Source organism: Poecilia formosa, unplaced genomic scaffold (assembly GCF_000485575.1).
Source record: "Poecilia formosa unplaced genomic scaffold, Poecilia_formosa-5.1.2 Scaffold7, whole genome shotgun sequence".
Taxonomy (NCBI): Eukaryota; Metazoa; Chordata; class Actinopteri; order Cyprinodontiformes; family Poeciliidae; genus Poecilia; species Poecilia formosa.
The window spans coordinates 1,550,508-1,574,043 of NW_006799946.1; the positions used below are offsets into that span (position 1 = coordinate 1,550,508).

General features: G+C 40.2%; 1 protein-coding gene across 3 annotated transcripts; it reads right to left on the reverse strand.

Moving 5' to 3' along the window:
- Positions 1-715: 715 nt before the first annotated feature.
- qki2 (QKI, KH domain containing, RNA binding 2) lies at positions 716-22,488 on the reverse strand. 3 transcript variants are annotated; one of them, XM_016681257.1, is made up of 9 exons: positions 21,898-22,488; positions 16,868-17,016; positions 14,338-14,454; positions 9,967-10,110; positions 6,405-6,492; positions 5,908-6,192; positions 4,802-4,825; positions 4,031-4,108; positions 716-1,377 (listed from the first exon to the last, which is right to left on the reverse strand). In XM_016681257.1, the coding sequence occupies exons 1-9, from the start codon at positions 22,037-22,039 to the stop codon at positions 1,355-1,357; spliced, it is 1,050 nt and encodes a 349-aa protein (XP_016536743.1). In that variant the 5' UTR covers positions 22,040-22,488; the 3' UTR covers positions 716-1,354. The 3 variants fall into 3 exon arrangements, with proteins under 3 accessions (XP_016536743.1, XP_007571185.2, XP_016536752.1); XM_007571123.2 differs by lacking the exon at positions 4,802-4,825; XM_016681266.1 differs by lacking the exons at positions 716-1,377; positions 4,802-4,825 and having other exon boundaries at positions 3,345-4,801; positions 21,898-22,487.
- Between the last annotated feature and the right edge of the window lie 1,048 nt (positions 22,489-23,536).

Here is a 23,536-nt window from a genome sequence, read left to right on the forward strand (position 1 = left end):
ATTTTCATTATTCATTAAAGTATTTTATAAGAGCTGTACTACATTTCATCACTGAATAAGTGCGGCCCAACAAGTAGCCACTAACATCAGCAGATTGGCTAAACAGTAGCGTAACTCCAAATCAGTTGCCTTGTTTTTAGCTGCATTAGATTTTTATGGGTGAGGATGCCAGAGTAAGATTAATCATGTATTTCATCATTTGTGAATTTAAGATATAACAAATTAAAATTTTATTAAATTTTTTCCATATTTTTATTTCAATTCTATACTTTTTAAAGTTACAGTTTATTTCCTGGATTTCAAATTTTATTGAAATAATCACATCTATGACTGGTTTTATATATTTTTAACTATTATTCATTATTATTATTATTATTATTATTATTAGTATTATTATTATGCATTATGACAGTTTTGGCCCTCTGTACTGCATCAAGACGTTTCAATTCAAATAAAAGAAGAGATTTATGTGTAACATTGTTCCTTCACTCTCAATAAATAAAGGCACTGTTGTTCAAGGTCGTACAATACTGTAGTGTGGAAAAAAGGCGAAGGCATCATTGTGAAAGGGACTCGGACAGAACTTTCCTTTTCTGTTTGTGGGTGTGGGTTTGTGTCTGGACCGCAGGATCTGGCATTTAGGAGACCATTTTTCCTTGCAGGGCACCTGTCACTTTACAGTGGAAAGGGTCCTGTGCTGGCATTTTCCTTTCCTGAATGATGGCTTTGTCGGGTGTCAAGATAGATTTTTGTTTTGTTAACATATGCGTGTTTTAACACCGTTGTAAATGTTACGTTGCAGTTAAAACTTGCTGAAAAGAAGCACTCACTAAGGGGAGAAACGCAATAAAATCTTAACACATGTCCCACAGTTTAGTGTGTATGGAGGGTTTTTTTTGTGCTGATAAGTAACACCGGTATCAGTATAGTTACCATGTTATTAATAGTCATTATTGCATGGCATGGCAGCACAGCGGGGATAGGAATCAGTTTAGAAAGCCCTTCTCCAGTTTGGGGCCCACCCCCCTTGTAAAGTCAAACAGCTGTCACAGATTGTAATTTTGATATTCAGAGAAGATTCTTAGACTGGCTTTGGGATTTTAGAAGGAAGGCACGTTTGGTAAAGTGATGGGAAAGGGGCAGTGGGGTGGGGTCCTGAGGTTTATTCCCGGGATCGCTGTCATCTGGTTGGCTGGTTTAGATAGAGGCAGCAGCAGCAGCCGGCTTGTTCCCAATGTTCTGGTCTCTTGTTGGCTGAGCCACGGGCCAATGAGCACGCCAGCGAGCAGAGATGGGTGGGTCATCAGTGGGCGGAAAGGTCAGAAGGTCAAGGGGCGGGGCGGAGGGGGTGGGGTCATGGGTTAGTTGCCGTGGCAGCTAGAGTTAGACGGACAGAGACGGACAGACGAGGAAAGGAAACAAAAAGGGCACATAAAAGGGGGGGACATAAAAAGAAAAAAAGATAGAAGAGAGATTAGTGTCAGCTAGTGGCGTCGGGATGACAACAAGGCAGATCTAGTGCAGTCCGCGCAGCGTGAGGGTCGTTACAAAACGCCTTCATGAGCACCGCAGAACCATTCACAAAGACTCGCATCAACCCTGGCGTGTTGACACAAGGAATGGCTGGTTAGAGACGCTCCCATGTGCTCATGGAGGCATCTGCAGGGTTTCCCCTCCTGCTGGCCAGACTGCTGCTATAGTGACACTACTCATGCTAGCTGGGCTACGTCTAGCACAGACAGACAGTGAAACCATGGACAAGAGAGGGAGGCAGCATGGTTTCATGTGGGTGAGAGAGTGACCTTTATGTCCAAAGAAAAGTTCTCCAGGCCTTTCACTCACTGACAAGTAGAGCTATTGTTTAGAGCAGCAGGAGTCAGATTTGGATGATTAAGAGTTGTGATTAACTGATTATTGGTTTACAGGTCCATCTCAATAAATTAGAATATCAATGAAAGGGTAGTTTATTTCAGTAATTTAGTTCAAAATAGGTTTAATGCACACACACAGAGAGAGAGAGATATTTCAAGCATTTGGTTAATTTTGATGATGATTATGGCTTACAGTTAATGAAAACCCAAAAGTTCATTTTCTCAGAATATTATATTGTCCAAATAATCATGGACTTGATAGTTGTCCAGCAGACAGTCACTGAAATCACAAAAAACTCTTTGAGTGTTGTTTCCAAGTGTACTGGTGGAAAGTTTAGTGGAAGGGAAAAGTATGGGGGTAGGGGGGGAGAAAAATACAGAAGCAACAACGGCAGCCTTTAGAAGATTGTGAACTGCAGTTGGAGTCTATGCTTCAAGACCCGGCATTGCATTCCTAATGTTAAAACCACATTTGCACCAAGTAAAAAGCTTCAGATGAAAGTCAGTCTTGTAATTTAATTTGGAAATCTATTTCCCGAAGTCTGGAGGAAGAGTAGAAAGGCAAAGAATCCAAACTGCATGAAGTCCAGCACGACGTTCCCACAGTCAGTGGGAAAACGTGATCAGTGGTTCATGCAAAAGGAGCCCCATGTTGAGACACAGTATGCTGCAGGCTTTTCAGCAGACTAACATTTCTGTATTAAAAATCATCTTTTAATTGGCTTTATGCTATGCCTCCTTCTTTTCAGAGGGAGCGCGTTTTTGGTTTTCATTAGCTGTAAGCCATAATCATTCCAACACCTGAAATATATCACTCTGTATGTAACGAATCTATAAAACAATGCATGAGTTTCACTTTTTGAATTGAATTACTGAAATAAATCAAATTATCAGGGACACTCTACTGTACTGAGGTGTACCTGTATTGACTATGAAGTATTAGAGCAGCACCTAGTGCAGTAAAGACAGTGATGAGAGGTTAACAGATGACTTTAGAAGGACTTGAGGAACAATTTAACAATAAACAGGCTAAACTACAAGAATTTCCAGGCTTTGGTTTGCTTTGGAGATTTATTTCAATACTCATCTTTATTGCCTTTTAGTGTTTTTTTTTGTCCATCGTATACAATAGGAGCACCACTGCTCGCACACACACACACACACACATATATATATATATATCTATATATATATAAATATATATATATCGTAGCTAGCTAATCCATTTCTCCATTTCTATTGCATATAACAGTCTGGAGGCCTGCGAAATCAAGAAGGTCACCTCATCTTAAATACACAGAGAAAAACACTGCCTTCATTGCCACCTTCGCGGTGACTAAAACAGTAGTAGCTACACACTTTGAATACAGTTTACATGGAGACACTTCATCTATAAAAAGCATATCATAAAACAAAACGAAAAAAAAAAATTTACAAACTAAAAAAAACTACAGGTATTTCCAGGCAATCTTGTTCCGTAAGCTTCATATAAGCACTTAAATCCTTAAAATCCCTATATACAAATTTATTTTTGCAGCTAAATACATGGTAACAGCACCACTCTGGCTAGGAAATAAATGAAAGATGTAAACAGTCCCAATGATAAAGTCCAGTGGGCGACTGATAAGACCACAAGCAACAGTATTTCATACAAAAGAGCTCGTAACACAGACTTCAGTAGTTATCACACGCTGTGTTTTCTCATATTTTACTTTAACCGTCATGTAAGAATTGGGAATTACACAGGATTTAATTCATTATATATAGATATAAAAACAACAAAAATCTGTGGAAATCTAGTGGAATGAAGTTGAGTATAAATAAAAGTTTCCACAGTGTTTACTTGATCAGAAGTAGTACTTAGGAGGAGAAATGTAACGTTTTCAGAGAGACGACTCAGAGGAGTCACAAGGGCCGAGTCACATGAGCGGGCCCCGGCCCTGCGAGCTGTCCGGTTTGGGCAGACAGGCGAGCAGTTGTCACCTCCGCAATCCCATCACACATTTCACTTTCACACTTTACGCCTGCTGCGATTTCATCTTTTTCTTTTAAGGCATGCCGTATTAAAGACTCATGTAAACTCGAATTGGTCCATTGGTCTGCATGCACACACACTAACACACACATATACACATAGAGTGGCTGGTGAGCTAACTAACCTCTGTCTGTGGTCACTACCCTTTGGTAAGGATGGATTCTCTTGTCGTGGCGTCGTACCTTAGTGGTCATGGCACCTGCTAACAGCCATTGATATTTCCCCCAAAAACAAAACACAGAAGGGTTACTCATCAGAAAGACAACAGACAGTCCCACCCAAGGCACCAACGTCAGTGACACCAAGAATTTACAAGTTCTTGAGTCTGAGGGTGAAAAAGGGTGAAAAAAAAAAATATATATATATATATATTGCCTCTAAAAGAGAATCTTTTGTTGTTTTGTGGTCTTCTGCTCCCTAAAGAAAATATTAATCCAAACTGCTAGTTTTCAACTAACCTTAACTAGTAGATTCAAAATCAGCTTTAAGCAAAAGTCACATTTATAGCTCTGTGATCAAAACAAGCTTTTACCATATGTTAAATCGCAAACAGCAGCTCTAAAACATCTACAGGTTCACTAAAATGTGTTAAGAATTACAAGCGGAAGCTGAATTATTATAAAAAGGTAAGTAGTTGTCACACCACAATGCTAGATTGCTAATACAAACATAGGGAAATTAACAGGAATCTCTCATCCTAAAGTAGAAACAAACTGACTGTCTGTTCTGCGGGATAACTATATGTGTTTGTGTGGGGTGAATGGTGGTGAAGGGTGTGTGTGTGTGTGAGGGGGAGGGGGGGGCGGGGAAGGATGGGGGGGGTCTCTGCAAGCCAGTCCAGGTGTGTGCTAGGAAGGGATTGCTATCGCTTAGCCTTTGGTTGGGAATGCCATACCTGCAAAAACACAGGGAGAAGGGACTGTTAGCCCAGCAATGAGCTTCAGCAGGTTTCTGTGTGTGATGTGGATGTATTACAAGAACTGGACATGGCAGCCAATCGGTGCCAGAGGCGAAAATGTTCAGTTCCCAATTCTGATACAAAACCAAGACCAAGAGGAAAGAAATAAGAGAAAGATAAAGTAATTTGTTTGATGCTCTTGAGTGCCCAACACAAAGTTTTTTGGCATCCATGGTAAAGATGTCAAAAGGTTTAAAATTAATTTCAGAATTTTTTTTTTTTAATATCCAATTACTAATATGAGAACTTTGCTCCCCAAACATTTAAAATAAACATATTTTATGTTGGCTTTAGGGCAACTGACCTGCGGTACACAGCAACAGGTTGGGGAGGGTGTGCGTGGCACTGCAGCTAGAGATAATTTTGGTTTATCTCTGGTGTATTGGATAAAACATTGGAATGTTTTATCATAGAAATGAGCATCTATTCTGTCATTAATTTGGGAAAAAATTATGAACATAATAAGGGCTGTGTTTTAACACAATAACATTAAACTCTTATTGATGATGTGTGCAAACCTGAAAAACCGTAAGTATGGCTGGAATTGTTTCTTTTACTGTTTTTAACTTTTTAACTTAGTTTAGTGAGAGCGTGAATATTATCAATATGACTCCAGGCAGTTATTGTGCAGCTATAGCTATCGTGGTACACCTGCATTTATTAATGTAACTGGTGTGCTAAGGTAGCATGTCTGATAATGTGTGAATAGATTTTTAAAAGCAGTATTTGTGTTTGTACGGGTATAAACTCTGCCGTTTATTCAGGTCATGGCTTACAGAATGTTTCGTATTTATGTAATACATGAGAAGCAAAAGGAAAAAGAAGCAACAGAAAGATTTTACTATATTTCTATTGAGCGGAGAGTTTAGTAAGAAGCTTAAAGCTACAAGTGCTCCATCCTCTCTATATTCTGAGTAACTCTACGTAGTTGGAGCTCTGACTATCTGTTAATACAAACTGCTTTCATTGGAGTCCAGTGTCCAGTTCTCGTAATACATCCATTGACTATGTATGAAAGTGACAGACTGTTGATTGGTATATACCTAATACTCCAGATGAGTCAATCGGGTATTCCAATATGGAGGGCGTGAGTGTGTAGGGATACTCGTAAGGCGTGTAGATGATTCCAGATTCGGGTCCTTGCTGCACCAGTGCTGGATGCGGATTGGCTCCCGGCACGAGGGCGGAGCTTTGGATCTGACGGATCAGAGGCATGATGGTGGGCGTGGTCACCGGGGCAGGGTTCCGCAGGGTGGGAGGCAGGACGGGTGTTGGGCCTGTGATGATCCGAGGCGCCTGAGGGGTCGCTAGCGGGAAGGCGGCAGTGGCTGCGCGGCGAAGCAAACGTACAATAATGCAAGTGTGCACACACCCACATGAGCGCACATACAATAGACAGGGAAGAAGAGGAGAGCACAAACAGTCTATTTAACAAGGGGAACAGAGGCATTGTTCATATTACAGTCAAGTCCTGTACTGAGACCCTTCCTTTGTCACCCACTCACCCTCCTCCACATGTTAACTATGAGGTCATGCTTACGTGTCTTGACATTGGCGTCTCTGTAGGTCCCATTGAGAATGGCCAGCTCCATCAGCTGCATTTTCTTCAGGTTGTCCTCCCCCTCAGCCTGCAGCGGCACAGGCAAACAGAAAAGCACAATCAGATCACAGTGACGACTGACGCTCAAAGGCAAATGAAGAAAATGTTGTCAGAAAAAGTCTGGAAGTTATACAGGGTGCTGGGATTTGGACTAGTATTTTGAGGTATATCAAAGTTTCAAAAGTTTTGAGATCAAAGTTCAAAGTGCAAAAAGTAGAGCATTAAAAATTAGCTTGTAAAACGATCCCAGCATTTCTTGTCAGAGCAACTATTATATTTATAAGTTGTGATATATAGGTACATTTAAATAAATTTCATTAAAAAGTCAATTGATGGACTGTACAGTTGTCATTGCTGTCGTTTGCAACAATAAAGTCCTAAATTTCTACCGGGGGCTACACATCCTCTCCCGTAGTATTTCTAAACCCCCTCTAATGAAAGAAACTAAATTATTCAAAAAATGTTGAATACAGATCTACAGCACAAATATTGTCATATGTTATTTGGTTACTTTGGTTAATTTGGACAATTATGGCTTACTTGGAATAAAAGTCCAATATTTGTACATGAAAACAACAAAAAATCATTTTCAAGACACCATCATGGAGAAGACCATTGACTTCACAGGTATCCAGCAGACAGTCCAATGAACCCTCCATAAGGAAGGCGGGACACAAATGTCATTGCTGAAGAAGCTGCCTGTTCATGAAGTTCTATATCCAAGGATGTTAAAAGAAAGTTGAGTGGAAGGAAAAAGTGAGGTTAAAACAAGGGGACAAAGGATTATCACAGGTTTGAGAGGATTATGGAGAGCACATTTAAGATTTTGAGATTTATTCACAAGGTATGGACAGCAGTGTTTAGAGACACCACAGACAATATCCAGGACATGGGCTACTGCTGATGGATTCCTTGCGTTAAGCCACCCTTCAAACCACAACAACGTCAAACGCATCGTACATGGACGAGAGAAAACAGAAACTGGACTGCTGTCCAGTAGCCAAAACTCTCCTTTTGAGATAAAATTAAATGTATCATTTCATTTGAAAATCACGGTGCGAGAGACTGTAGGAAGAATAAAGAGGACAATGAGGAAAAAATGAGGTACAGTAATAAGTTTCCAGTACTGCTCACCGTGTCTATCCCTGTTAGAACCGTAGTACCCTTCTTCTGATGCCTACGTCCAAGCAGGATAATACCCCATGCCGCAAAGCTCATATCATCTCAACCTATTTTTTTTTAACATCACGAGTTTAGTCTAGCCCAAAGTCCTCCAAAGTCAATGGATGTCAGTCCAGCAGTTTAAAATAATGTTTGAGTATAATGACATCTACAATACCGCATTAAACCTAATAAAGATACAAATATGAAAATCAAGTAAATCAGTCAAAACTCTCCACTGCTTCTTACAGTGGAGAGAAGAATTTGGCTGAATGAGCAAATGACAACCCAAATCAATTGGACTTTGCCCTTTGCAGCCAGTATCTCCAACTAGATGGGTAAAGAACAAAAATCCCTCCCCCAAGGATGATTACCACAGGATGCTATCATATTATCTGCAAAACTAAACTATGTTGTCAACAAACCATTTTTATCTATGTTAAAATCATCAAGTCGTCTTATAAAGTACACTGCAGTTTGTTCTTGTAGATTGCAGTTGAGTTAAGGTAGAAGCTAAAACGCTTGTTCACCACAGTACACAACCAATTATAGTGCTGCTTGATTCAGTCAGATCCAGCTAGAAACCCAGAAATCCTAATGCCCAAAATGCCCCAAAACACTCTCTTGATGATTCTGAAGATCCCAGATGAGACAACATATATTCTCATCATTAAGTTATAGATTTGCCAAATATTTTCTCCCTCTGGGACATGCAACACCCAGTCACCCAGGAGCTATCCTGGCCTTGATGCCTGAACCCCTCAGCTGTTTGCTGGCTCTACTCTATGAGGAGGAAGCTCTATACAGGAAGTTGATTTTACAGGCTTGTGTTGGGACTTTATCTTTTCAGTTATGATCTATATCTCATAAACATAGACAAGGAATGGGTACTCTTCAGAGACTATTTTTGGCTGCGCTCTTTCTTCAGCACCACAGACCAATGCAGTGCCAATATTACTACAGACAGAGCCCCGATACATCTATCCATCTCCCCCTCCATCCTGACATCCCATGTAAAAAAGTCACAAGGACACTTGAATTCTTTCACTTGAGGCAGAAATGGATCCTCAACTTGTATGGAGCAGTTCACTCTTTTCTGGTTGACAGTCATGGCCTCAGAGGAACAGACTTCCATGTTAATAGACAGAACTCTCTGAGGAACATTTTGACACCTTGTTGAATCTATGCCAAGGAGGATCAGGGCAGTTCAAAAGCAATGAAGGGTTCTGGCAAAGTGTATTGAACAAAGTAATTGTTTCTTGTAGGTTACTTTATAAGGCTTTGAGTAAAAACTCTGATTCTGTGAAAGTGCGTTTTTTGTTGAAGGTCACCACACCATGAGGTTCTCCTACCCGCACTAAAGCCAGTCACAAAACAAATCGCAGATCATTTGAAGCGGACTTGCCCGGAGCTCGAATCCAACCACCTCACCACACAGGACATATTCAGTGTCAAACACGCTTGCTTCTTAGCTCTAGTTACAGTCCAGTGAAAAGCTTGACTGATTTACATTCTGAGCGAAAGGTCAGCTGGGTTAAACTAACACATATCATTGACTTTGCTCACTGCTCATACAGACACACACATGCACAAACACGGATTAACAGGTGCTCAGCTCCTGACGGCCTATAGACTGTGAGGGTTGCCTATCCTGCGAGGGAACTGGAAGTGACAGCTAATTGTTGCAACAGAAGCCCACCCCACTGGTCCTTTCAGCCTCTCTCTATTGTCGTGAATAATGAAGAGACGAAAAAGGAAGGAGTCTTGTGATTACGAAATATCTGTTTTTCTTCGTGTGAGTCAAACTGCGGATAATGAAGAGTGTGTGTCCGTATCCTCTGATGTGCTTCTTTTTAGTCCTCACATCAGTGAATGTGCATGTGTGTCTGTGGGGAGGCGGTAGGTGGGCCGGAGAATGTCAGAAATGTTGAGGAGTGCCATCAAAATGTTCTCTTGTGAGGACCCGAAAAACCCAAGAAAGAAAACCCAGGGAGCAGAAGGAATACTGTAGCCGGTAGTTGGGAACGAAGTAAGTTGTGAACGAGTGAAAGGAGTGATGGAGTGGGGAGAAGGAGTGAACAGACTCTCCATTCATTCCCTCAGCCTTTCAAACAACCCGGGGCTGCCATGGCAACCCCTTTATGCGTGTTCCCTAATTACCCTAACCCCTTACACATACCCTCATACACACAAGGACACACACACACACTCTTCTTAGACTGACAATCCCCTTCCCCCTTCCATGCATACCAACACAGTGAGCTCTCATCCAGTCACAGAGTGTTTTTCTGCAATGTTGCGAGTAAAACTTTGTGCTCCGTGATTTTGCTCCGGTACTCACAGCGGGCACGAGAAGTTTCTTGACCTCGTTGATGGCTCGCTGGAGCTTGATCTTGGCGCGGTTGTGCGTGTCCTCCACAGTGATCAGGACGTGGAGGTCCTCGCTGAGGTGCTCCCAGTTGGGCTTCCCTCGGTTCATCTCCTCCTGAAAAGCACACAAATGTTTTAAACACCTTTGATTTGAATGCGCCACAGCCAGTCTCAGAACAGGATTTCTCTTCTCCTCTTCTTCTCACTTGGCTTGGTTTTTGGATCGCGCACAAACAAACACACAAAACACTCAAGGTTGTCTAACGCGGCTTTGGGGGGACACACTTGTCTCATGAAACGACCATGTTGTTCCTGAGTGGTTACACAAGATTGATGTTGCATTTTAGTGGACGTTCAGTACTCTGATTCTCTGTGTATTACTTCCCGAAACCTCCCATCTATGTAGTAGGCTGTGTACTCCAACAAGGTTCTAATGACCATTAGAAGAGACTCAAGCTCTCAGCTTCCCCGTGTAAATTAACAGTAGGCATGGGCTATTTTTCTGTATATTTAAGACATGTCTTAGTTCTGTTTTGCCAAAAAGCTCAATTAGGCTGCATTCACACCAACCTTGTTTATTCTGCTTTAATGAAACTCCAGATCATTTGCAGAGAAAGTCTAGTTCATTTGGGTAGGTGTGAATGCACAATCAAACTGATGTGGACAAAAAGCAAACTCTGGCCCACCTGAAAACCCAAACCTTGGTTCTGTTGAATGACTATGTGAATTCAAGCGGACCAGAGACCGTTCCAAAAGCAGGGAGCGAACTAATGTGTAGTACATTTTGGGTAAATACAAGCAAAACAAATGTGCAAGTCTCAGGAGAAATGTCCCATGGTCTTTTGTCAAAGACAGAAGGTAAATCCTGCAAATACTAAAATCTCATGCCATTCCACTTTGGTTTACATTTCGTAAAGAAGGAAGATGAGCTCAGTGTCTTCTTCAGAGGTTTTTGTGCTGTTTCCTTCAGTGGTTCTTGGTCCAGGCCTCCACAAGCAAGAGGGGGGACACGTTTCTCAAAGGGTTTGGTTTGTTTGGCATAATGCACTGTGAAAGTGAACTGTATTAGCTGAAAATGTAACAAATGTTGCAATTTTAGTCCCCAATCAAACCGAGTCCACTTGAGTTTCACAAGGTCCTCGCTTATCTGACCAACTCTAGGAAAATTATGCAATCCCAGAATGCTAGCTGATTGGAGGGATAGAGATACAGACATTTTTTATATTCTATTTTCATCCTCCCAACTTCTTATCCAGCTCTATTCCCTACCTTCCAGTCTTTTAAAGAGAGTTAGAGTCCTCCATTATCCGTGCTTATTTCCAGTGAAAAACAACTAATAATTTGGCACATATCCGCACAAATGAACGATGACTTTCATGTGTCCAAGCGAGCAAGAAAAGATTAAACCACTTTAAAGTAAGCAAACACTTAGCATATCAGTTCAGATATGTTTCAGCTTTGTGGGACTTGTACCCAAAGTTTGGAAAGGATCCAGATGATAACAGCAGAAATAGGTCAACTGCCTCTGGTCGTTCGCAGATCCTGGTTAGTCGATGCTCTTTGGGAAATAAAGTGTATTTACATTCACAGCAGGGAGTTGAGGATTGCATCACAAATGGTGACTGAAGACATATGTGGAGACACATTCCAGCGCCAGGTGTAAACCTATGTACTCATAGCTGTCCACTTGTGATTGGATGACGAGAGATGATCAAAACCATCACCTCTGAACCTCTGAAGATCACTCCACCCTCTATGAGGTTTATTTTTTATCGACTGGAAGATAGTGAAGAATGCAAGTGGGTCATAGCAGCCAGTTGTAGTTTAAAGCAACGGCTGAAAATTGTGAATCTTGTATCTTTGCTTGGCCTTCTTGCAAACGGTTTCCTCTGAGGCTGTTTTGTCAAGTGAGATGTATCATTCTGAGGAACACTGAAAGTCAACATCTTTTTCTCCTCTTCCCCAGTTGCCTCCCACTGTGTCTCTGTTTTCCTTCCTCTCTCTCTCTGCATGTTTCTCTGTGTGTCTCCCTCTGAGGGGCGTGCAGGGTAGGGAATGTTCTGGAGAGAAGAAGAGAGAGAGAGAGCGAGAGAGACAGGGAGGGGGGCGGAGGTGGTGGAGGAATGCTGGACTTGCTCCACCTGCCGTTTGGAAGAGCTGGAGCTGACTCCGTCCAACAGCAGACACCAGGGGAGAGGAAGGGAGGACAGATGGACTGAACACCAGGACAGGAAAGCAAAACTCAGCCCAGAAGGAAAAACAAAGGGTCTTGCAAAAGTATTCACACCCTTTGAAGTCTTTTACATTTTGGTATGCTACAACCCCAACCATTATTGTGATTTTAAGTGTTAGGTAACTAACTGTATTATATAATTTCAAGGTGAAAATAAATGTTTTCCAAATAGAAATCTGAAAATTATGACATGCTGGGATGATGCATTCATCCCGTCTGAGGCAATACTTGCAGAGACGCTTATGTTGCATTTACAGCTTCTAGGGTTTGTCTCTTCCAGCTTTACACGTGTAGAAGCTGAGATTTCACCCTTCCTTTTTTGCAATCAGGTTGAACGGAAAGCATCTATAAAAATAAATGTTCAAGTTCTGTCGCAGATTCCCAATTGGCTCTAGATGTAGACTTAGACTCGACCATTCTGCCAAGTGGAAATAATTTGATTTGACCCCTCAAAGACTTAAAACTTGACCAAAACTTGACACTTAAAGGCTAAAGACTTGACTTCAGCTGACCATGACAGACTAAGGCACTTTACCTGACCCTCAAAGAATTGAGAGCCGCCTTGGACTTGAACTGAAAAACTTGAGACTCAACTTGGACTTGCCACTCAAAAACTTTAAACTTGGCCTGGTCTTGATGTGAAAGACCTGAAATTTGGTGGAGTTGTCCCTTGATAACTTGTGAAGTTACTTAAACATAAGGCAAAACACTTGAGATCTGATTAACTTGAAACTTAACATGGTCTTTTCTATTAAAGACTAAAGGCTTGAAGTAAAGTTGCCCCTTTGAGAATTGAAACATGACTTTAACTTGTCAAAAAAAAGATGTAAAACTTCACTTGGTCATGCTGCTTGTAGAGAAAAGACACAATCTTGCTCCTCACAATTTGAAACTTGACATTGATTTGCTTTTCTCACAAGGATTGAGAGCTGGCTTTGATTTACCCCTTAAACTTGAGACTTCACTTGGACTTTTAACATATGGACCTGAGACTTAACGTGGGGTAAAAAACATGAGATAGGAACAGTTGGTCAACAAAGACTTGGGACCAGGCTTTGGCTTTCTCTTTATCGGCTTGACTTGGGGTGAAAGGTAAGTGACTTAATTTGGACGTCTCCCTTAAAGACTTAAATCTGACTTGAACTTTACCTTCGAAGACTTGACTTAGAAAAATGATCTTGTGAACATTGCTGTTCAACACTGATAGCTGTACACAGAAGGCTGGTAGCATGGTCAATCCCTAGCTTCATTGGTCCACTCTCTATTAGAACCAAAGTGTAAAAAATGTTTACACTGTGGTTCTATTAAAAATCTCTTCTCTTTCAACATTTCAATATTTGCCAAAAGAATCCCTAAACATTATTGAGGCAAAGAAATCTGTCCTGTACAGTGGACCCCCAAGTATTCACGGTTCAGTTTTTGAGGATTTATCTGTGGAACATAACTACAAATTCCTTGTTGAAAATTGTGCCTATTAGTGAAAGTTTTGTCATAGAGGAAAATATTCAAAATATTCAAAAGAAAATGCATCTATGGAAGTAAAAATACCAAGGCACATTGCTACTTCTCACAAGCAGCCAGTCCAGGAAATTTGTTAATTTTCCTTGATTAGCTGCCCATACAAGAGCGGAATATGGAAGACTGTAGATATTAGTCTTTGTAGCATAAAGTTGTTACGCAAACAGTTTTTCCACCTGCTGATGATTCATTGGTACAGCATTAAAGATGAAGATTATTTTCTTTAAACTCAAGTCAGCAACATGCAGAATAGAGTACCAATTGCCTAAATGTGACATACATAAAGAAAATATAGGTACAGGTTTGCTAACATAACTGTTTTAGATCCAACATATAATGATTTTCAAAATTACCTCCATTTATGCATACATGCACATGTCTATAACCTTTCACTTCTTTTAGTAAAAATATCTAATTTAATAGTCAATCAGATGCGATACCTTTAATGCAAGTAAAAAACTATATTCCTGTATTTAAGCTACTCGTTGGTCAGAGCTGACTGACCAACGAGTCAGCTCGTTGGTCTGTCCAATGACTGTATGTAGGAGGAAGGAGAAAATGTAGACCTTCTGTGTTTTTTAAAATGCTTACCTTCTTCTTGTCTCTCATGGAGCCCTTTCCTCGCACCATAATCTTGCAGCCGGTCTCCGCCTCTAGCTGCTTGGCTGTCAGGCCACGTGGGCCCAGGATCCTTCCTACAAAATTGAACTACACAAAAAGAGTTTTAAAAAAAATTACAAAATGAACAAGACTGCATGAGAAAAGTAGAGCTACGTTAATAATACCCCTCAGAGCAAAATTGTTTGTTTTTTAATGCATGAATTAGTACAATGATATCTTTTAAGTTTGTGAAGCTGTAAAGTGTTTGTGTTAGTAGGAGAGACAAAAATAGCTCATTATATGTGTGCTGGCTGGTGTTGGAGGCCTGACAGGACACCGTCGTTCTCTTACCCTTATCTGTCACTATGGCTGAGTGATTAACTTGACAGGTGCCCCTCCGTGTGTGTGTGTTACTTCTTTCCCAATAACCCTATGTCTCTGTTGGCTTCTTTCATAACAATTGGTCGGCCTTGTCCCGCTTTAATTTTTCTGTCATATTCTCTCAATGTGTTCTGAGGTTTACTTAGGTACTCATTCCGACCCATTCTGACCCCGTCTGCTCACCGCAATACACTGATCCAGACAGAGGAACTGCTCACTAAATTTAACCTTGATGTCAACGTTTTTCCAAAGCACTCCTGCGTGCGTCCTGTTAGCCTGCCGTCATGTGAATCAGGACAGCCCGGCATTGTGGCGGGTGATTGGCGAGCTGATGCGTGGAGAAAATCATGTGAGCCACGCAATGTGGATCAACCAGCTCATACTGAAATCCCTACAGTGCTGTGAAAAAGTATTTGCCCCTTCACAGGTTTCTTCTGATTTTGCCTTTTATACATTACAATTAGATGTTTCAGATCATCAAAATAATTGTATTATCAGAGAAATATAACAAGATTTATTAGAACAAAAAAAAAAACATTTTCTGATGATTATTTAATTTTTGAAGGAAGAAAAAGCTATCCTAACTAATCTGGTAAAAAAAAAAGTAATTGCACCTAAATGTCAGCAGCAACAGCTACCATTAATTATAATAACTTGCAATGAGTCTTTTACATTGCTGTAGAAGAATTTTGTTCCATTCTTCTTGACATTATTGTTTTAATTCAGCCCCAATATGACTGTTTTGATCAAGTCATATTCAATCAGTTATTAGAATATACATCCAAATGAGTCTCATTTGTCAGATTAACCAAACAATTTAAAAACAGCAGCCCATAAGCAGGTGTTATACATACTTTTCATTAAGCCCACATTTCTGTTTTTGTACAATGATTTTTTTTATTGGTCTGAAATAATTTTCTAATTTTAGATATCATGTTTTCATTAGCGGTAGGAGGAAAATTAGAACGATGAACAGAAATAAAAGTTTTCAAACATCCACATGTGTGCAATTAATCAATACAATCTGTTTCACTTGGTAATAAAGTTCCTAAAATAAATGGGCTTTTCAATAATATTCTAAATTATTGAATGGGTCTGTAAATTAAATCCAGGCTTTGACTGGGCCACTCCCAAAGTAAATTTCGTTCAGTCTGAGCGTTACTAATTACCACTAGTTTATTTTAAAAAAAACAAAAAAAACACTATAAAACAACAGTAGCTGTGAGAAAGTGCTGTACAGATAAAAATCAATAAACATTCAAAATATAAAAAATATAAGTACAGCTGATGGCTTCATCAAATACAGCAAGTGATCCATGTCCAAAAGATGCAAATGTACCCACAGTCATACAATCATCATCATCTTTGACTTTTGGGTTGATGTTTTCTTTTCGTTGAAAAGCTGAGTGAGATGTTTTTACCTACTTCATGATGTCAAACAGGTTCTATCTACGTAATTTCTCAACTCTACAGGCCTGGCAATAATCAGGCAAAATTTCATTGGAGAAACTGAACCAAATGTGGTTAATAACACATTCATGATTTAATAAGGTGGCAACTACTTTTTCACATAGGGCCAGGTCCATTCAAATTGGTTTTCCCCTTAATAAATAAAATCATTGTTTAAAACTTGGTTTTTATATTTACCTGAGGTTGAATTTTACATTAAAATTAGTTTGATGATCCCAAATATTTAAGTGTGATAAATAACCAAAATCAGAATGAAACTGTAAGGGGGCAAATAAAATACTCTTTTAAAGCACTTATACGTTGTTGCATTGCAGTTTAAAGTAACACAATTCAGATTACTTTTTTTTTTTCAATAAAACACCTTGTGTTAACCTTAATCTCACAAATTATTTTATTTTATGAAGTCTAATCCCAGTAGAGTCACTGGTCCTGATGCATTATTGACCCATTTAGCTCTAGATTACATCACTGGGTGTGAGCACAGATGATCTCAGAATGAAATCAGCTTTTAGATAAAATTTAAAGTAAAACGTCCCCATGATTAACAGCCTCGCTGGCTGTCTGGCACTCTTTCTGTAGCTTAGAAAGGATAAAGAGACAACAGACCAAAGTAAACAGAAGCTCTTCTAAAAAAAAATGGGGCAAAGGTCTCAGATTTTTGTCCACTCACATCGGGGTACTCTTTGACAGGCACGTAGAGCTTCTCCTGCAGCTGAGCAACAGGTCCGATGGCCTCAGGGAGCTCCTCCATGTCCCGCCCGTTGAACATGCCACCATTTAGCGTGTCGTTGTACATGTCTTTGCGCACCCTGCCGATCTCTTTGAGACAAAAGGTCAGAAAAAAAAAGAGGTTACGTTGAGTGAACTGAAGAGGTTTCACATTTCTTTCATCAGACTGTCCGCTGCTGAGGACGATGACTCACTGTCACCAGTATTAAAGGAAGCGCTGAGTATGACAGCTGAAAGACATACAGGAAGACAATCATAAGTACTCTGCACCACCATGTAGAATCTGACTGCTTTATGCTTCACAATTAACCCTGCAGCATTGCAGCTAATTTCCCTCCTGTTCCGTTTTTTTTTCTCTCTTTAACTCTAACACACAGGATATTAACCCTGATACTCTGTAAACAATGTGAGAAAAAAAAAAACATTAACTGCAATTTTTTTTCATTTTCTTTACTGTTTATTCACTGTTTATTCATAGAACTTCATGGTGACATGTAGGTGTTAGGTACTTGACATATTTTGTGGTATTTATATTTCAATACCACAAGAAAAAGTATTCAAAGCTGTCGCTGCAAACAGTCAGAGCCACACAAAACAAACACAGTTCTAAAAATACAACATACTCACTAGAAAGCCTACTGCTCTACCACAGTTACCCCATTGGTGCTGCTGAACAGTACAAAGTAACAGCATTTAATCTTACTTTTAAATGTAAACACAACATTTGCTGATAGATATGAACCAATCAGGTTTTTGTCAAGCCAATACCAATACAATTTTTCCTTTGCAGCCTGACCTGCTGCTCCCGACTTTGATCGATTCTGTGAAATATTTTAAAAAGAGAGCTGCAGGTTAGTATTTGCAGATTTGTCTGTGGGACATAATGGCAAATTACTTGTGGCAAATTCTCCAATTGCTAATGTATGATTTACTTTAATCGTAGTAAATCATACAGAAAATTAAGGAGTTACTGGATTGGTCCACCAACTGACTTTCACTGAACTAAAAAAAAAAAATGCAACCAAGTATATAAGTTACCACAAATTAAGGTTTTAAAACCTATTTTTCCATTAGTTCAAATATCCTTTTAATGAAATGCTACAAGTAGAAAGGTTTTTATTTTTCATGCTGTTTGGAAAGCATCACAATAACCGAGTATCCTATATTTTAAACACAGTGCATCGATCAAAATAAAAAAATATTATAGGTAACATTTCTCATAACTATACAGTGTACAGTGACCACAGGCCTGTTTGTGGTTCAGTATTTGCAGATTTGTCTGTGGGACATAATGGCAAATTACTTGTGGCAAATTCTCCAATTGCTAATTTCTTTTCAAAAATATTTGAAAGAAAATATTTGAGAAGCTGAAACACCAAGGTGCGATACACCAGGAGCACCATTAATTTCCCTTGGTGCTGACTGTCTGTATCCCCAAATAAGTAAATACTTTAGCTATTGTCTTCCACCTGTATCGTTTATTAGGGCATAACTGAAGTTTGAATAATAAAAATAGGCAGTTATTTGTGTTTTCAGATGGGGGTTTAAGTATTTGGCTATAGTCCGAATAATAAATAACAAACAAACAAAAACAAAAATCAATGCCTATCTATCACCAAACTGATTTGATCTCTGGTTGACTGATCAGTGCATTGTGCATTTCAATGCCTTGATAATCTCACAGAGCTGAGAACGTATTAACCGTTCAAAAAGTAACAACTGAAACAATTGTAACTGTTTTTCTGGTTTGCAGACATCATAAAATACTGATAAGTGTAGCTGTTTTCACAAAACGTGCCTCCTGTTAATGCTAAACGACATGGTTATTGCAATCCTTACTGAATGTCTATACAGGTATCTGCTCACAAACAGGAGTATGCCTACCTTGAAGAATACTACCAAGGTTTCACAGCATTGCTGTATAAGGTGGATATAATTCCTGCATGCAGCTAAAATAACACACAATAGAATAGTAATATTTTTGTCTTTATGCAACAATATTACTAGATTAGACTTAGGAATATTACATGCTTATATCAACTGGTTAAGTAGCCGGACTAGCCACTATGCCTGAGAGAAAAGTGTAGTAGACTTCTTTTACTCAGCTGATAAGCAGTTCAGCAACATGTGGGGGAGGAGCAGTATCACTCCACACTGAGAGCAACTCTGGTCACTTCTTCTTATATGTTGTCAAGCAAATTTTAATCCATATGAAGGTTATGACTGAAATTTGCACCTTCCAACTTTAAGGCTAATATTTTGGTTTTTTTTATTTCAATGAAACTTAATTGTAATTTGCTCTAAATTTCAAAGTAAAACCTATTTTAACGTAAAACCGTGCTTCCTCAGCGATCAAGTCGGTGGCTCGAGTTTGCGGCAGTTGCACCAGCCTAAACGAGACTTATTTTTGTCCGTCTGTGCGTTTTGTTTACGGTCGTCTCAATGACCGATGCTTGCCCCTGATACCTTTCTAATGACACTCCAGCGCAATAATAACTGACTACAGCACCGCACAAACACACACAGCAGAATAGCTGCCTTGGGTCGCAAATATCATCTGACCTAAGCAGGCTGACACCAGGCATGTCTCCCGCCTCTCTGAGTGATAAGCCTGACCATAATAACTATGGTATGACACTATAATTAAAGCCAGAGCCACAGTCACAACGATGATCCTCTAATAACCTATTCAGACCTGTCCCTAGTGAAAAAAAAGCAAACAAGAAAAAACAGCTATTAAAACACAACCTCAGGCCTAAAAATCTGCACAGGAAAGCAAGGTCTGCTGTCACCCTTGAGTTAAAAGTAGCTACAGGAAAACAAGAAGTGAAAGAAGAACAAGAGAGTCGGTCGAAGGAGCGAACAATAAAGGAGTAGCAGAGGGGCCAACAGCAACAAACTTTATCTCTACACTTAACCTGTCCGTGGATTAAATATTGAAGCGAAAAGTGCTCTATTATTAACAACACCATATATAAACTTTTGTCTTTTTGCGCACAGATCTCATCCCTGAAGACAAAGCCATTTATACTGACCACGGGTGTCGCATTATCACGTGTGAGGGGTGAACATGCTCAGCTGTCAGTCCTCAAAGGCACGAAGCTGACCTATTTGTTGGGTTGTAGAGGTCGTCTGGCTATGGGAGTGACTCTGCTGTGTCATGAGACTTGTCACGGAGCACCAAGTCGGAGCCACTACGATCCAGATGTGCACCAACAGGCCTGTAAGTGGCCTGTAGCGACCATTCAAAAAGGGGAGTACACACTAAAACACAAGGACAGCTCGGGATTTGGGGTTACAAAAATATATGTATCTGTGTGTGTGTGTGTGTGTGTGATAGTGTGTGCAGCTACATCTGGTGAGATGCGGTGGATATCAACAAGTGGACTGTATCGGCAAGCTGTGCACGCAACATGACTCGAGGCCTTGTAAGAAGCTACAAATCAAATATTTTACACGTTCACATGCTCTCGTTCCTGCACAGGGATGGGCTGCAGCATTCACATAAGCCTGCTCATTAGGTCACTGGGAAAGACTAACAACTGTCTGTTTGTTCCCGTCACTGTGTGTGTGTGTGTGTGTGTGTGTGTGTGTGTGTGTGTGTGTGTGTGTGTATGTGTGTGTTGAAGAGAGAGAGACAGAGAGAAAGCAAAAGAGAGAGCAAGAGAGAAGAGAGAGAGAGAGTGATATGCTTTTCTTTTCAGTGTATCAGAAATCTCGCTTAAGATACAGGTTTGCAAAACTATATGCATGCTTTGAATGAAAACAGTCAGGAGACAACTGATAGCTTATCACTGGGATCAGTTTTTGGGTTCAACTCTGCTGCTTCCAAGGATTCAGGGAGGAATCCTGATAAAGACCATTCAGTAAGCTCAGTTACTTTAAGGATAAAATATTTCTGAACAGAAGTACTTCATTAATCCCACTCTGGGAACAGGCAAATATTAATAACAGCAGTTAACAAAATGTGAAGGTGGTAATTTGTATACATAAACATGTTGATGGATGTACTGTAAAAAAATTGTGAAATGTGTTCCAAATAGAAATTAACCAATCATTCTTATCGTGGCTAATACCAATTTTAGATGTTGTTTGAGGTCTGACTTGCTGATTGACACTTCAAATACTGCCCTGCAACTGTTTCTACAGTCTGAAAGTCAGAGAAAGCGTCAGAGTGACCGAGACTTTCTCAGAGCATATGGAGAGTATAGTAATGCAGCGTTTCCCCTCCCCCACATGTTTCTGGGCACTACTGGTCAGCTAGCAGAAAGGCTTGAAAACTTTTTTCCTTGCAAAATACAAAATACAAATGTAGTTGCCTCGCTAGGGTGTTTACTTGTATTTTATAAAACAATGCATAAATATATGCATTGAAATCAAAACAAATGTTATGAGGTAACATTATGGCAACTTTAATAACTATTATGTTATAATATTTTGGCAGCAGTGGGGAAAATTGTTGCCAAAGCTCAGCTAAGTCCATATATTTAAGCTACAGATGAACCAATCGGGTTCATCTGTATACCATTTTGTGTGTGTGTCTGCATAAGTTTGATTTTTGTGTGTTTTTCTTGTTAGAACAGCAACACATAAAAGTGTCAAAACTGTGCTGTGGATCCTTCGATTGACTTAGCAGGTTTGGAACCAATAGAAAACGAACAACAAGATCCCTATTTATACATCAAGACACACGCCCCTAAACTTTATTTTTAAATAAAAAATTTAGTTAAAGTGCATGCTATTATGTGATGCAATATTAGAAAAATGGTTGGAGTTCTTAGTTTTGCTACATTTAATTAATAGAAACTCAAACGTAGGATTTTTGGCTTTGATCTGCCAATAACAGAGCAGAAGAGGTCAGGTGAAAATTGTCCGATTCCGATCTGTGATTGATTGATTTGTTGGTGCAGCTCTAGTTTTCATGGAAGTGATGGGTTTGATCTGTGGCAACGCTGCTCAGGGCACACTTACCTTCATCCAGCAGCCGCTCCAGATGCGTGAAGATGCCGCTGAAGTTGGGCAGGGAGCTCATCACCTTCCGGTCGTTCATCAGCTGCATCAGATAGTCCGGGTTGGACTTGGGTCTTTCCTTCACCTCTGTCTCCCCGACCATGGCTTTTGATTCGGGTGACCTAGCTAGCAGGGAAATCTTATCAACTTTTCTTTTAAATAAAAAGCGACGATCCCAGGGGAGGGAAGGGGGGTTCCACCAGCCACGACCAGCACACCACCGGATCAGACTCAACTCTCAGCTCCGGGTACAGCGGACTGTCCTTCGGTTCGTGAGTCCTGTCCTCTTCAACGGTTCTCCCCCCCAACCCCTCCGCTCGGCTCTCTCCAGAGTTTTGAAAAAGTTAAGGGGGGAGTTTGGCACTTGTTTGACACTTCGGCCGCCTCCGCATGCACTCCTTCTGCTACAGAGCTACCATCAACTGGTGTCCTCCACCCCGGCGCCTTCGCTCGTGTCCGCCCGGTGTGTCGGTATTCGGCAGCGGGGACCGACTCCCTGTCATATGATTACAGTACAACACTAGAGGACTGCAGCGAGCGCGCCGCGCGTCGCCGATATCAGAGGGAGAGGGAAGGAGGAGGGGGCTCGCGCACTTCGGCTTGCCCCCGCCCCGCCCAGCGCCTCATTTTCTGTCGCGCGCTCACGCACGCGGACACCCCACACTGTCTGTAAAAAAGCCCATAACAATATAACCGGCCAGTGAAGGTATGTCCACCTGTTCTGCAGCAGGCGCTGCCTGTCACTTTTATTTTTTATTTTTATTTTTATTTTTATAAAACTTAGGGACATTCAGGTACCAGAAACTGTGACATTAGGGGTTGATTTAGCTCCTACAGCTTTAGATCTTAATCATTTTATGATTACAACATTAGTGCAATTTGGTACTGAAGTGTGAATATCAATTGAACAATGTTATATTTTCAATGTTACAACCACAAATTTAACAATTAAAAAATATATCTACAAATTAAATCTGAAAAGTCTGGTGTATATTGTCTTCAGTGAAAAACAGGTTTTGAGGCCTCCCTCATATTCTCCAATGGATTAAGGACTGAACTTTGACTGTGCCATTCTGAAATATGAACATGATTTGATCTAAATGTCAGCACCCATTCTATTGTAGCCTTATCTTGTGCATCTAGGGCTATTGTCCTGCTAGAAGATGAAGGTTTACCTCAGTCTCAATTATGTTGCAGCCCACACATACTGTCTTTAGCTCCATTTAACTTCCCACAGAATGATGCTGCCGCCACCATGCTTCACTCCGGTGAATAGTGTGTTCAGGGTGTTGTGAAGAATTTAGTTTTTCGTCAGTTTTACACCATGTAGTTTTGTTGGGGTTATTTTTTTTCATGTAAAGCTAAAAAGGTCCGTTTTGACTAGTACTTTTTTTTACTATTTCTGTAAGTCATCTCTTGCTCTGAATTTTATTTGTCACAGTAAAGATGTCTGAATTTTTAAAAAAAACAGCATTTCTCCCATTTTAATCTGTAAAAATAAAAAAGAAGAAGAGTACAGAAAAGCTAACTACCATGCTTCCTTTTCCTGCCATGTTCAACTTATGCACTACTTAGTGTTGGTCCATCAAACAAGGCTTGC